The sequence below is a fragment of the Bos indicus x Bos taurus genome, chromosome 18 (genome assembly GCF_003369695.1).
Source record: "Bos indicus x Bos taurus breed Angus x Brahman F1 hybrid chromosome 18, Bos_hybrid_MaternalHap_v2.0, whole genome shotgun sequence".
Classification (NCBI taxonomy): Eukaryota; Metazoa; Chordata; class Mammalia; order Artiodactyla; family Bovidae; genus Bos; species Bos indicus x Bos taurus.
In genome coordinates this window covers 49,855,322-49,871,318 of record NC_040093.1, presented here as the reverse complement: position 1 = coordinate 49,871,318, position 15,997 = coordinate 49,855,322, and the positions used below count along the sequence as shown (strand labels likewise).

The 15,997-nt window shown below is 38.5% G+C and overlaps 1 protein-coding gene and 1 pseudogene across 4 annotated transcripts in view; one reads left to right on the top strand and one right to left on the bottom strand.

Annotated features, from left to right (window-relative positions):
• PHKB (phosphorylase kinase regulatory subunit beta) overlaps positions 1-15,997 on the top strand; it is a 228,364-nt gene that overhangs the window by 68,417 nt on the left and 143,950 nt on the right. For all 4 annotated transcript variants that reach the window (XM_027513690.1, XM_027513689.1, XM_027513691.1 and 1 more), the window contains one exon: positions 8,684-8,799. In XM_027513690.1, the coding sequence (XP_027369491.1) occupies positions 8,684-8,799 (116 nt within the window). The remainder of the gene's footprint in view (positions 1-8,683; positions 8,800-15,997) is intronic.
• Positions 14,350-15,678, bottom strand: LOC113875376 (annotated as a pseudogene).

Here is a 15,997-nt window from a genome sequence, read left to right as displayed (position 1 = left end):
ACAGGGGAGCCTGGTGGGCTGCCGTCTATGGGGTCGCACAGAGTCGGACACGACTGAAGCGACTTAGCAGCAGCAGCAGCAGCAGCAAGCCAACGATAGATTTGACAAACCTAGACAGTATATTAAAAAGCAAAGATAACACTTTGCTGACAAAAGTCTGTATATTCAAAGCTGTAGTTTATCCAGTAGTCATGTACAGATGTGAAAGTTGGACCATAAAAAAAACTGAGCACATATGAATTGATGCTTTTGAACTGTGGTGCTGGAAAAGACTCAAAAGAATCCCTTGGACAGCAGGGAGATCAACCCAGTCACTCCTAAAGGAAATCAACTAAATCTCCTAAATATTCATTGGCAGGAATGATGCTAAAGGTGAAGCTCCAATACTTTGGCCAGCTGATGCAAAGGGCTGACTCATTGGGAAAGACCCTGATAGTGGGAAGGATAGAGGGCAAAAGGAGAAGAGGGCAGCAGAGGACGAGTTGGTTAGATAGCATCACTGACTCAATGGACATGAACTTGATCAAACTCTGGGAGATGGTAGAGGATAGGGAAGCCTGGTGTGCTGCAGTCCATGGGGTCACAAAGAGTTGAACACAACTTAGTGACTGAACAACAAGCCAACCATATACACAACCAATATATAGATTGATCAGTCAGTCAGTTCAGTTTAGTCACTTAGTCACTGATAAATACAGATATTTTAAAATAGACAAAATGTTGACCTGTTGGTGGAAGATTGTCCTGTAGAAGACTAGTCCAGTCAAATTCACTGTCTTAACTCAAACTCAGTGCTACCATTCTGTGTGCCACATATCACTCCCATCCCATGCTCTCTTTCTCTCTCAAAACTTTCACATTATTCATACCTCAAATGATAATCCATCTCTCTCTCTCGGTCATTCTTATGTATATATAATTTAAACTGTTTTAAAGTTATTTTAGAGGTATCTTGTTATGATTTATTATCATTACTTGTTATTTAATATGCAAATTATTACTCACAGATGGGTAAACCTTTTTTGAAGTACTATACCTAGTTTGGATTGCTGTGATCTAAGCTGAATTTACAGGCATTGGAGAGGATTCAGATTTTTTTATTTAGTATTTGGAAAAGAGGGCCTTGCAGATCTTTTATTAATATAAATGATTTCCGATCATTGCTAAAAATGGACATACCTGAAAAAACATATTTGGTATAGATGATCTCTTGATCTCTTTTCTAAGCCACTCTCTGAATTGTTAAAAATAACGGTTTATTGACCAAATAAAAATGTTTCCCACACATAAAAATTTGTTTCTGGTTCATATTTATCTTCTGAAATTTTTAAAATTGAATTTTGTTTGCTAGTTTTGGTTTTTAAGTGTTTTCCATTAAGTTAATTAATTAATAAATTTTTGTTTTTAAACTTTCTTTTTGGCTGTGCTGGGTCTTCGTTGTTGCGTGTGGGTTTTCTTTAGTTGTAGCAGGCTACTCTTCACTGTGGTCCATGGGCTTCTCATTGCAGTGACTTCTCTTGTTGGGGAACACAGGCTCTCGGTGTGGACACTGTAGTTGTGACACACGGATTCTGGGGCACATGGGCTTCAGTAGTTGTGAAGCATAGGTTTAATTTCCCCAGGACACATGGCATCCTTCCAGACCAGGGATAGAGCCTGTGGCTCCTGCATTGGCAGGTGGATTCTTAACCACTGGACCACCAGAGAAGTCCCGCTTGTGTGGTTTTGATAGGATATAGAAGAGATGGGATATTTAAATGGTAGTCATAGGACTAAAATGGATTTTTAATTGTTATTGTGATAGCCTCTCAATTCAAGATCATATATATATATTATAATATATTGGTGACTATAGTATATTGGTGCAGATTTCTTTACCCAAATAAAAAATAGAGTCACCATCAGACATACTCACAAGTGCTAATTGTTACTGTAGTAAAGCTGATAAAGTTTTTCAAATGACAATTTTATGAGGCATAGTAAGCAGGACTCTGGAAGATGGTGAAGGACAGGAGAGCATGGTGTGCTCCAGTTCATGGGGTCACAGAGAATTGGACATGACTTAGCAAATCAAGAACAACAACAAGCTGGAATGGCCTCTTTACTTATTACTGGAAAATACAAGTTATCTAAAATTCATAAAATGGTCATTGCTTAATATGAATTTACTTCTTTATTTGAAGTGTTAGAAGAAAGGAATATAATATCAGTAATTTTTATAATAATATATTTAATCTGTTAAACAGTGTTACAATTACTTTAGAATTACATATAAGGAATGTCTTGCTTCCTTGGAAAGTATCCATTTTAGAAAAGATTTCTTTTGAACAGTAAAATGACTTCTTATGAAGTAGAATTTATTCATATTGGTGAAATGAAAAAAAATACATTGTTGTGTTTGCTGTAAAGCACATTTTGAGTGATCATTTTTGAGTTATAGCATAAAATTTAACTTTCATAATTAGTCCAAATTACTGTAATAATCTGAAATAAGAAGGGCAATGCCAAAGAATGCCCATGCCAAAGAATATTCAAATTACCGCACAATTGCAATGATTTCACATGCTAGCAAAGTAATGCTCAAAATCCTCCAAGCTAGGCTTCAAGAGTAGTACATGAACCAAGAACTTCCAGATGTACAAGCTGGATTTAGAAAAGGCAGAGGAACAAGATATCAAATTGTCAACATCTGTTGGATCATAGAAAAAGCAAGAGAATTCCAGAAAAGCATCTACTTTTGCTTCGTTGACTATGGCAAAACCTTTGACTGTGTGCATCACAACAAACTGGAAAATTCTTAAAGAGATGAGAATAACAGACCACCTTACCTGTCTCCTGAGAAACTTGTATGCAGGTCAAGAAACAACAGTTAGAACCGCACATGGAACAATGGACTGGTTCCAAATTGGGAAAGAAGTTCATCAAGGCTGTATATTGTCACTCTGCTGATTTAACTTATATGCAGAGTACATCGTGCAAAATGCTGGGCTGGATGAAGCACAAGCTAGAATCAAGGTTTCCAAGAAAAATATCAATAACCTCAGATATGAAGATGAGAACCATCCTTATGACAGAAAGCAAAGAGGAATTAAAGAACCTCTTGATGAAGGTGAAAGAAGAGAGTGAGGAAGCTGGCTTAAAACTCAACATTCACAAAACGAAGACCATGCCTTCCAGTCACATCACTTTATGGCAAATAGAAGAGGAAAAAGTGGAAGTAGTGACAGACTTTATTTTCTTGGGCTCCAGAATCACTGGTGACTGCAAAATGGCTGGTGACTGCAGCCTTGAAATTAAAAGATACTTGGTCCTTGGAAGAAAAGCTATGACAGACCTAGACAGTGTGTTAAAAAGCAGAGACATCATTTTGCTCACAAAGGTCTGTCTAGTCAAAGCTGTGGTTTTTCCAGTAGTCATGTATAGATGTGAGAGTTGGGCCATAAAGAAAGCTGAGTGCTGAAGAATTGATGCTTTTAAACTGTGGTGTTGGAAAAGACTCTTGAGAGTCCCTTCATTATAAGGAGATCAAAGGATGGAAATCAATCCTGAATATTGATTGGAAGGACTGATGCTGACTGAAGCTCCAATTCTTTGGCTACCTGATGTGAAGAGCCAATTCACTGGAAAAGACTCTAATGCTGGGAAAGATTGAAAGCAGGAGGAGAAGGGGATGACAGAGGCTGAGATGGTTGGATGGCATCACAGACTCAGTAAACATGAGTTTCAGCAAGCTCCAGGAGATGGTGAAGGACAGGGAGGCCTGTGTGTTGCAGTCCATGGAGTCACAAAGAGACACGACTGTGCAACTGAACAACAGCAACACTGTAAGTGGAAAGCAATAACTTCTGAAAGTAATTAAATTTTTTTCCTTTATTTTCTTCTTTAAAAAAATATTTATTTTTTAATTGAAGGATAATTGCTTTACAGAATTTTGTTTTCTGTCAGAATAAATCAGCCACAGGTATACATATATCCCCTCCCTCTTGAACCTCCCTCCCATCTCCTTCCCCATGCCACCTCTTTAGATTGATATAGAGCCTCTGTTTGAGTTTCCTGAGACATATATCAGTTTCCCGTTAGCTATCTATTTTACATATGGTAACGTAAGTTTCCATGAGAAAGTAACTAAAATTTTGAACAGTTCCTTTTCCATGTAATTAAGTGCTACTTAAGATACATAAGGATCTTCCCTGGGTCAGGAAGATCCCCTGGAGAAGGAAATGGCAACTCACTTCACTATTCTTGCCTGGAAAATCCCATGGATGGAGGAGCTTGGTGGGCTACGGTTCATTTGTTTGCAAGATGTTGGACATGACTTAGTGACTTTACTTTCACTTTAGGATATATAATCTTCCTATATTTCTCATTAAGAGTTAAACATAAAAGTGCCATTAATATTCCACAGTGTGACAGAATAACCTTTGCAGTAACCTGTTATCTCTTTTGTTCCTTAATCATAGTTCTACAACGTTAGTACATTTTGATTCTGTTACTATTAGCCACAGATTCTCAATTACCGTGGAAATGAAGTCGCTAATGATGAGGTGCTAAATTTTGCATTCAGGTATTTGATTTGTGAGTAACATACTTTGAGGATATTGGTTTCCAGTTCTGAAATACCTTTATTTTTATTCAGTGTCTCCACATTGCCTGCCTGGGTTATCTTAAGAGTTTAGTATTTTTCTGCTTACTGTATCATGAGAATTCTACTTTGCTCACTTAAAAATTTGTAAAGGCCTTTATGGGTATTTTAAATCAAGTTGTATTATTTGGTTTATAACAGTATTGAAAAATGGCTATTATTTTTCAGTTGGTTGCAGTATTCTGGACTAGCATAGATTATGTAATTTATTTCAGTATATTTGCTAAAAGTGAAGGTGTTAATCACTCAATCATATCCAACTCTTTGTGACCCCATGGCCTGTAGCCCACCAAGCTCCTCTGTCCATGGAATTGTCCATGCAAGAATGATGGAGTGGGTAGTCTTCTCCCTTCTCCAGGGGATCTTCCCAACCCAGGGATTGAACCCAGGTCTCCTGCATTGCAGACAGATTCTTTACCATCTGAGCCAAGCAGCCTGCTAGTATATTTACTGCTGCTGCTGCTGCTGCTAAGTCGCTTCAGTCGTGTCCGACTCTGTGCGACCTCATAGACTGCAGCCCACCAGGCTCCCCCGTCCCTGGGATTCTCCAGGCAAGAACACTGGAGTGGGTTGCCATTTCCTTCTCCAATGCGTGAAAGTGAAAAGTGAAAGTGAAGTCGTTCAGTCGTGTCCGACTCTTCGTGACCCCATGGACTGCAGCCCACCAGGCTCCTCTGTCCATGGGACTTTCCAGGCAAGAGTACTGGAGTGGGGTGCCATTGCCTTCTCCGAGTATATTTACTAGGATGACGTAAATAATCTTTTCTTTGAAATCTCTGGATGAAAGGTCTTTAGAACTGGATGTGCCTGCAGTTATAACTTGTAATAGTATAACATCGTTACAAGAATAACTCATCAGTGGCTTTTCTGTCAGTGTTTACAGATGTGTAAATTATATGCCAATTTTGTTAAAATATTTCATGAAGAACCTCTATGTATAAGAAACAATGATAGATGCTAGGGTAAAATGATGAATAAGATAGATATTTCATCCAGACTTAGGGAATCAAGGAGGTTTTTTTCTTCCAGGAAATATCCTCATTGAGATTGATATTTAAATGTAGTATGAATTAGCTGGGTGAAGTGCTGGAATAAAAAATATACTAGAGAGAAATAATATTTTTAGAAATGATAAATATGAACAACTAAAACATTAATGAACATATTAAAGAGTAGATTGGACATTGTTGAAGAAAAAATTTATGTACTGGAAAATAATTCTTGGGAAATTATCCAGAATGTCAAAAGATAGCAAATATGAAAGAAAGTTTGAGAATAATTGATAGAATGAGGTCCAAGGATGAAAAGGATAGAGAGAATTGAGGAAAGGCAGTATTTGAAGAAATTTTGACTGATAATGTGAATTGAGGAAAACATGAATTGGTGTGATTAGTAGATAAAAGTAAATTCTCTTCTCTTGCCTGCTCCTTCCCTCATCCTCAGAAAACCCCCAGAGAATTATAGAGTAAATGGTGGAAGAAACCTTGGTCCATAAATGCCACTGTGGAACTAACTGCCCCACTATCCTGTGGTTTATAAGGTTTAAATTTTTTTGGTGGCCATAAACAACACAGTCATGCTCACATAGATGAAATGCATAATCAATTTGAGACCATCTTAATTGCTAATTTGTTACTTTTTTTTTTTTTTACTGCATATACCTTAAGTTTTATGAAGTCCATTAAGAATTTTCTGTTAACACATCATTACACCAGTTCACTATCTCCCAAATGTAATTACATTTCAGTGACATTTAGATCTGTTTTGAGACTATTTCAGATATTTGATTTATTATTTTATACATAAGCTAAACTCATTCAGAAAATACCACAGAAAACATGTTTCAGATTAGAAATCTTTCTCTACAGTTTTTTTTCCCCAAAAGTATCCAAAAGATATATGCCTTCAAAGCAAGGTAGCACAAATTAGAAATTGGTGTGAAGACAGAGCAAAGGACTAACAACATTAGGTACATAAACTAGAGTCAGAATTGAAATTAGTACATAAAATACCCTGACTTGGAAATGGTTGTGATCTTTATTTTCATGTTCTAGCCAATGCTTATTTCCTCTAAGTGTCCAATCTTTACTAAAGCACAGTATTACATATGTGTGAAGTACAAGAAATATTTATTTCTGAGTTCATAAAAGTTATGCTGGTCCATAATTCCTTATCTGAAGAAAGGTTTAAGACCAAATAAGTTTTAGATATCAATTTTTGTGTGTTTTGAAAAGGTTATAGGGTACCTTATTTATGTAATAACCCCAGGAGGGTTCATAGCCCAGCAGGTCTGGCTTTGGTTAACAGGTTTCCCGTGAGCGAAGACTGTCTTAAGAAAAACAGAATGTTTTGGTGTATTTCAAAATTGTTCCTTATCCTCTCTGCTTGCTGCAAACCAGAGGGGATTTTTCTAGGATATTTTCTATGGGAACTTGATTGAGCTCTTGGAGGTAAACCTCACAGTATTGTGGGGACCCCCCTTAAAACTGGATCCCCTGGGCGTTTTTTAACTTTCACGAGTTTTTAAGTGAGCTTCTAGCAATTCATCAATTATAGTACAGGTTTTAATACCCCAGCACTAATTCCTTAGCAGTTTCTGCTCTTGAGTCTCTGCTCTAGGAAACCATGATTACCTGTTTTTGCTTGTGGGTCTCTCCAGTCTTGGTCCTGACATCCTCCTAAGATGGGGAAGAAGCAGATATATGGACTATATACTTGAGAAATTTGTCATCAGAGGAAGGAGGATTTAGATGGTTTCAAAGCTTTTAACCTGGGGACCTGACAAGTATAAAGTATTTCCTATAAGTTTTATAGAATCTGAATAACTCTAAAGACCAGGGGAAAACCGAAGACACCTGGTTTTAGGAAAGTACACCAAGTTTTTTATTACCTCAGGGAAATAGGTAAGGTAACAAGAAACTGGGAAAGCTGGGAAGACCCTCCCCAATATTTGAAGTAAGAAAAAGTTTACTGGAGGCGTGTAACGCTCCATTCTTTGATAGAGAAGTGATGGGATAGATGTGTTTGTTTTGAAACCTAGATGGCTCTGTTATGTTTCCGTGAGGCTCCAGCACCCTCGTGCTTTCTCCTTCACTGAAACGTGTGAGCTGTTCTAGGCTCTGAGGGCAGATACCTCTATGTTGGGATTGAGAATGAAAAGGTCATGGATTCAGCTGCCTCAGCCATTCATCACTTGTGAGAGGATCTAGGTTAGACTGCTTCCTAATCTACTCTTGATCAATGTATTTGTTGACTCTGGGCTTAGAGACTTAGAGACAGGGGAGAATCATTTTAAGAGGCTATGTTTTCTTTCCTCTGCTCTGATTTCTCAATCAGTTCTTTCCTACTGCTTTCTCTCTTCCTATGATTTGTCATTTCTAGTCTGCTGATGGAACCTTACCTTGGTTTTTAGTGTTATTATTGTGTCATTCTTAAAAGTACATACATGTTATTTATTAGGTGTGTAGGGTGGAGGTGGAGGAATATGTATTGCCACTTAAAAGGGATAATGAGATAAAGGGTAGGCAGGTGCACATATTCATTTTTCTCTATTGAATCAAACATGATGACTAAATTAAAAACCCTGTAATTAGGACTAGTAGCCCACATAAGATAGTGTTTTTATTAACATGAATAAACTTTTATTAAGTAAGAACTGATTATAATCTTTGCTTTCCATAGTTACTATTGAAAATATAAATTTAATCAGATGGCTGAAATCTTTACATAAAAGCTGTGACTCCCAGCTTATTGGTTGGGCCCATCTCGAACTGTAAGCTTTACAGTGTGTGAAAATGGGTATTTATAGCTATATAGGAAAGGCAGGAGGAAGATTAGATTCTAGGAGTAATAGACTCAAGACTCTAGGTTGATCTAACATGAGATCGACTCATTTTAGAACTGAGAAATACCTTTTTATCTCAAAAGTTTTAGACTTATTTAACATCTGACATTTTAGATTCCAAGTATTATTATCTAAATATCAGTATCTAAAGGTCCTGTTATTTCACGTGTCCTTATGTTTCATTTTTTTTCTTTTAGGTCTCTTTTATTCAGAACCTTGTATTTTGTGTAGAAAGAGTTTACCGGGTGCCTGACTTCGGTGTCTGGGAAAGAGGAAGCAAATATAATAATGGCAGCACAGAGCTGCATTCGAGGTAATTTGCCGATTTCTGAGTGTTTTGTTTTCTATTTTTAATTTGAATGTGTGGAATGTGAATAAAAATCGAAGAACTAGGTTGGAACTTTGGTTTCTGTGTAGTTTTCATCTCTCTATTTTTCTACATATTAATATAACTCAAGTGAAATTCACTTAAAATTAAAGGAAGAGTCTCCTCTCAGTACCCATTAACAGATGCAGGAAAAGAGCATATGAGTGTTTTTGCCAGCTTCACAACGTGTCAGGACATGCATATCAGTATTCAGTCTAAGACTTGACCTTTCTGTTCAACCAAGTCATTTTCTTTTTCCTCTTTTAAATGACACTGTTTGAAAGGTCAAGTACATTAAAATTGCCAAACAGCAGTTGTAAATGCATCGCATCTAAAATTCCTTTTTGTGTTATAGAGCTGATTTTTATCCCAACAAGACATACTCACACCCTTTATATTTTGTTTTAACTAAAAAGTAGAGCTCAGTTAGTCCTATCCATTTCACACTAAAACGTTTAATAATCTAAAGGTTATCAGCTGTAGGTCAGTTTAGATCATCGAGACTTAAATGAAGTAGAGAAACAGTTTACGAAACACTGGTTAAGAGGAATCTGCAGCTCAATAACTTTTTTGAATAGAAGGACTGCCCGCTAGTATATTTATTGCTGCTGCTGCTGCTGCTAAGTTGCTTCAGTCGTGTCCGACTCTGTGCGACCCCATAGACGGCAGCCCACCAGGCTCCCCTGTCCCTGGGATTCGCCAGGCAAGAACACTGGAGTGGGTTGCCATTTCCTTCTCCAATGCATGAAAGTGAAAAGTGAAAGTGAAGTCGCTCAGTCGTGTCTGACTCCTAGCGACCCCATGGACTGCAGCCTACCAGGCTCCTCTGTCCATGGGACTTTCCAGGCAAGAGTACTGGAGTGGGGTGCCATTGACTTCTCCAGAATAGAAGGACTAATCACACACAAAAAGATTAAGTTGATTTAAGATATTTAGAAAACTAAAATCTGCTCCAGATTACTTGCTGTATAACGTCTCTGCCTCAGTTTTCCTCGTGTATAAAATGAAGATGATAATGCATTCTACTTGATGAAGTTGTAATGATTGGTATTTATAAAGCATTTGAACAATGCATAAGTAAACATTGAAATGAAAGTACACTCACACATTTAAGAATACTTTAATAACAAAGATTGAAATAAAAAGGATTTTTCATTTAACTGTGGTCAACTAACATTCAACTTTCTATAAGTTTTATGATTCATATGAGGCATGTTTATACAGAGTAGAATAGTAACAATGTGTAAGGAAGACAATAAAGGAGAGAAATAATTCAGACATTAAATTCAGGCAAATACTAAATATAGCAAGAAAATATTATATTTCAGCTGTAAGTTCTCAGCATTTCAAATTATCAGTCAAATTCAAGACAGAAAGTTTATAAGATTGGAAAAGGTAATTTTTTAAAAATTTACCTTTTCAGTAGTTATTTATCAGGTCCCTTTCTGCTTTTTAATAACTATTTAATATATGCCAGTGTGGTCCCACTGACATTTTCGGTATAAAATATTTAGAGTACAGTTTTTTCTGTTTATAAAAGCTGTTAAACTCAGAAAGACTCTTGGGTAAAAGTTAGCATTAATCTTAGAAAGTGAGGGTGTTGGGAAGTCCTTTGGCAGGCTACTGTCCATGGGATCACAAAAGAGTCAGACAGGACTAACTAAACGACAACAGTGAAAAAAGAGAGACTCCAACTTGTTCTCCTGTAACTGAGGTTCCAGTCTTTAAATTGAATCATTAAGGATTTTATTTCAAGTCTTGGAAAATCATTAAGTGATGTTCTTTGCTACCTTTTGCATGCAAAATTAACCTTAATTGTAGCAATTATCAAACGGATGGGAAATGAAGTTTGCTATTTAGCTTTGGATGGTGCATTTTATATATTTAACATTCATCTTCTAATTTTCCATGGTATAATGCTGTAAATAACTTAAATTTTTTTTTTTTTCACAATGCTTCTTAGCTCAGATACTCACAGGCCTGTTTCAGATCTGTCACCTCTGCTGACACAGTATCTAGTTTGAAACTGCAGGAGACCTGAGCCCTATGGCTCTCATGGAATGTAGTGTTGGCAGTAGTGGTGGGAGGCCAGTATCTTTCTGTGCTTATGCCCAGGAGTCGAATGTAGAGCTGCTACCAGTAGGGATTAAGTCCCAACCTTAGTCTATAACTGTAAGACTTCCCAGAACTATCCAATCCTAGTTAATTATCTGATCCTAGTGCCTAGTTGGGTCTGATCCAAGGACTGCTTAATGTGATATCCTTGTTATATTCTTAAGTTATTCTCATAATTTTGAAAAGCCTGAAATGGTATATAGTAATTCTTGCTAAAAGTACTCATATGGCCCTTTGCCTTCTAACTTTCTTTGCCAATCTCTGTCTCTGTGCCGTGCAGTTCTCCTTAGCAGGACTCAGAGCACAATCTGTTGCCTTGACGATCACTAGGGTCTTGTGCTCACTGACTTGGTAAATGTCCCTTTCCTCCTTTGCCACACACAGTGCACGTCCCTTCTAAACTGCATCTTGGTCAAAAATGATTACTGCCCCTGGGTCCCGAAAACCCATATACATAGTGTTCTAAGCATAGAGGCTTCCCCTTCAGCATCCATGCCCAGTGGTTCTGTAGTGATTTTAAACCCTGGCACTACAGTTACAGGGTAAGTTTTATTTAGTCCAGGCAGGAAGCATTACTGCCTTTTTACACAGGAGGAAACTTAAGTTTAGAAGACTTTGTGATTTTTTCCCCCCTCCATTCCTTAAGTGATACAATACAAAAGGTAATTGAGCCAGAACTGAATTCCGAGTGGACGGCTTCAAAATCCAAAGTTATTTTTACTGTTCATTCAGTTCAGTCGCTCAGTCGTGTCCAACTCTTTGCGACCCCATGAATCGCAGCACGCCAGGGCTCCCTGTCTATCACCAACTCCCAGAGTTCACTCAGACTCACATCATTGAGTCAGTGATGCCATCCAGCCATCTCATCCTCTGTCGTCCCCTTCTCCTCCTGCCCCCAATCCCTCCCAGCATTAGAGTCAACTCTTTGCATGAGGTGGCCAAAGTACTGGAGTTTCAGCCTCAGCATCATTCCTTCCAAAGAAATCCCAGGGCTGATCTCCTTTAGAATGGACTGGTTGGATCTCCTTGCAGTCGAAGGGACTCTTTAAGAGTCTTCTCCAACACCACAGTTCAAAAGCATCAATTCTTCGGTGCTCAGCTTTCTTCACAGTCCAACTCTCACAGCCATACATGACCACTGGAAAAACCATAGCCTTGACTAGACGGACCTTTGTTGGCAAAGTAATGACTCTGCTTTTCAATATGCTATCTAGGTTGGTCATAACTTTTCTTCCAAGGAGTAAGCGTCTTTTAATTTTATGGCTGCAGTCACCATCTGCAGTGATTTTTGAGCCCCGCAAAATAAAGTCTGACACTGTTTCCACTGTTTCCCCATCTATTCCCCATGAAGTGATGGGACCGGATGCCATGATCTTCGTTTTCTGAATGTTGAGCTTTAAGCCAACTTTTTCACTCTCTTCTTTCACTTTCATCAAGAGGCTTTTTAGTTCCTCTTCACTTTCTGCCATAAGGGTGGTGTCATCTGCATATCTGAGGTTATTGATATTTCTCCCGGCAATCTTGATTCCAGCTTGTGTTTCTTCCAACCCAGCGTTTCTCATGATGTACTCTGCATAGAAGTTTAATAAGCAGGGTGACAATATACAGCCTTGACATACTCCTTTTCCTATTTGGAACCAGTCTGTTGTTCCATGTCCAGTTCTAACTGTTGCTTCCTGACCTGCATATAGGTTTCTCAAGAGGCAGGTCAGGTGGTCTGGTGTTCCCATCTCTTTGAGAATTTTCCACAGTTTATTGTGATCCACACAGTCAAAGGCTTTGGCATAGTCAATAAAGCAGACATAGATGTTTTTCTGGAACTCTCTTGCTTTTTCGATGATCCAGCAGATGTTGGCAATTTGATCTCTGGTTCCTCTGCCTTTTCTAAAACCAGCTTGAACATCTGGAAGTTCACAGATCACGTATTGCTGAAGTCTGGCTTGGAGAATTTTGAGCATTACTTTCCTAGCGTGTGATTTGAGTGCAATTGTGTGGTAGTTTGAGCATTCTTTGGCACTGCCTTTCTTTGAGATTGGAATGAAAACTGACCATTTCCAGTCCTGTGGCCACTGCTGAGTTTTCCAAATTTGCTGGCATATTGAGTGCAGCACTTTCACAGCATCATCTTTCGAGATTTGAAATAGCTCCACTGGAATTCCATCAGCTCCACTAGCTTTGTTTGTAGTGATGCTTGCTTAGGCCCACTTGACTTCCCATTCCAGGATGTCTGGCTCTAGGTGATTTTTACTGTATCATGTTGTAGTTTAATGTCTTAAAAAGTTTTCCTAAAGTTTGAAAGAACAGCAAGGTGTACCACCTTGGTGACATTTTGCTAAGTTTCAAGGATATCTTTGCTTAGCAATCAGTAAAGCTTGATTTAGCCTAATGCCTTTGTCATTCGCTTCCTAATCTGCCCTTTTCAGCCCCAGGTTTGCCTGTATCTGTTTTAGTCCAAATTCTTGAATTATTTAGCCTTTCTTAGATAAGCTTCAGAACTTTTTTCTAAAAAGTGATCTCATTACATTTAACCATTTAACCCATTTCTTGCAGCATCCTCGTCCTCTTTAGGATTTGGTAAAAGAAACCATTGCTCCAAACTCAGTGTAACTGAATGTTTCCTGAGCAACCATTCCCTGCTCTCCTGATTTTTCTGTTGATCTGACTTTTCCTTGAACAACATACTCCTTTTAGTTTCTCCTAGGGTGTCTAGCACTAAATTCTCCTTTTTTCTTCTGTTTATTCTCTAAGTCTTATAATAAATTTCCTTACATTTCAGAATCTTATATTAATATTATTTGATTTAATTTCATTTTCCTTCATGTATTAGTTACCTATTTATTATAACAGAAATTCTTTTTTTGAAGATATTAAATTTTGTATTGATTATACCTGATAATGGATGATACACAAGCTTCATTCCCATCTATAACTTTATTTGGTACCATAATTCAATTTAGATATATTGCATAGGATGTGCCAGCAGTCATTAATAACCAAAAAACTCCATGACTTTGCATGGGTGACTCTTTTAAAGGTGAACTCCAGGTCACAACACAGTAACTGTCAGTTCAATTACAACAAGGTTCTGAAGACAAAAGCTTCTCTACCAAAGCAGGCTGTAAATAAATTTGAGTGGAACCTGGCATCACCCTGAAAGAATTCTGACTTTACACTGTTGGGATACTTTACCAAAATGGCTTCAGAGTAGATTAACTTTACACAGCACATTTTAAAAAAACGTATTTATTCAGCATGATGATTAGACTATTACATTTAGCAATCAACAGCAAAAAAAAAAAAGCTACATTAAAACCCTTTATTGAAATACTTTATACTTTCCATAAAACAGAAACTAAAATAACCCGTTACACAATTAATCACAAATACAGTCCTCAAGGTTTTTGCTCATATACATGAGTGTTGTCTAAAACATGTCTTCTGTGTAGCAGCTAGGCCCTGCCACCACCGTGCTTGGCTGAGTTCACAAATCTGTTGTAACCTATCACTTCTCTGGCTCTCCTTTCCTGCTAAGCTCTGTTTCCTGGCAGTAATTAAAACCTTCTCCCACTGTCATAGGTACTGCTGCTACTGGAACCACCATAGCCACCTTGGTTTCCTGGTTTGGCAAAGTATTGGCCTCCACCACCATAGGAGCCAGAACTTCTGCCTCCAAAGTTTCCTTCTTTCATGAGTCCAAAATTTGAAGATAGATTGTTGTAATTGCCAAAATCATTGTAGCTTCCGCCACCTCCAAAATTGCTTCTATCATTACCAAACCTGTTATAGCCACCCCGCTGCCACCAATATCCACCACCACCATGGCTGCCATCAAAGTTTCCAGACCACTTTGGCCTCTTTGGTTGGATGAAGCACTAGCCATCTCTTGCTTAGGCAAGCCTTGATAGAGCTTTTCTCACTTCACAGTTGTGGCCATTAACAATGTGGTATTTCTGAATGACAGTATTGTCTATGGAATCATGGTCATCAAAGGTTACAAAAGCAAAGCCTCTCTTTCTGCCACTACCTCGGTCAGTCATGATTTCAGTCACTTCAGTTTTCCTCTACTATTGTGAATAATTTCTCAGGTAATGTTCTTCAGTGTCTTTAATGCCACCAACAAAAGTCTTTTTCACGGTTAAGTGGACACCAGCTCTTTGAGAATCTTCTCTTGAGACGGTCTCTTAGGTTCCACAACTCTTCCATCCACCTTGTGTGGCCTTGCATTCATGGCTGTGTCCACCTCCTCTACAGAGGCGTGTGTGACAAACCCGCAGCCTCTGGAGCACTTGGTGTTTGGATTCCTTATTACCACACAGTCTGTGAGTGTTCCCCATTGCTCAGAATGGCTCCTCAGACTCTCAGCATTTGTTTCAAAGCTCAGTCCTCTGATGAAGAGCTTCCACAGCTGTTCAGGCTCTTTGGGAGGCTTTGACTTAGACATGGTGGCAGTGGAGGGGGAAGACGTCAGTGATGCTTACTCAGTGGTATCCACAGGCAAAAAGTATAACACTAATTCTTAATCCCCAGAGTTACATATCCAGGTGGTCTTTTTAGCTGTTCCACGTTAAATTCAGTATTTTAATTTAAAAATTTCCCTTCCTCATTTAAGTAAGGCTGTTTTTACTCCTTGGGGCTACCTTTAAACACTTTAAGCCAAAACTGTTTTGGAGAAGAAAATGAGCTGCACTTAGTCACTCTGTCATGTCTGACTCTTTGCAACCCTATGGACTGTAGCCCTCCAGGCTCCTCTGTCCATGGGGATTCTCCAGGCAAGAATACTGGAGTTGGTCCCTATGCCCTCCTCCAGGGGATCTTCCCAAGCCAGGGATCAAACGCAGGTCTCCCTCATTGCAGGCCAATTCTTTACTGTCTGAGCCACCAAGGAAGCCCATGTATACTGGAGTGGGTAGCTTGTCCCTTCTCCAGGGGATCTTCTTGACCCAGGAATCAAACTGGGGTCTCCTGCATTACAGGTGGAGAAGAGATGAGTCCTCTATAAAATATGAATTGAATCTCAAACCTAACTTTA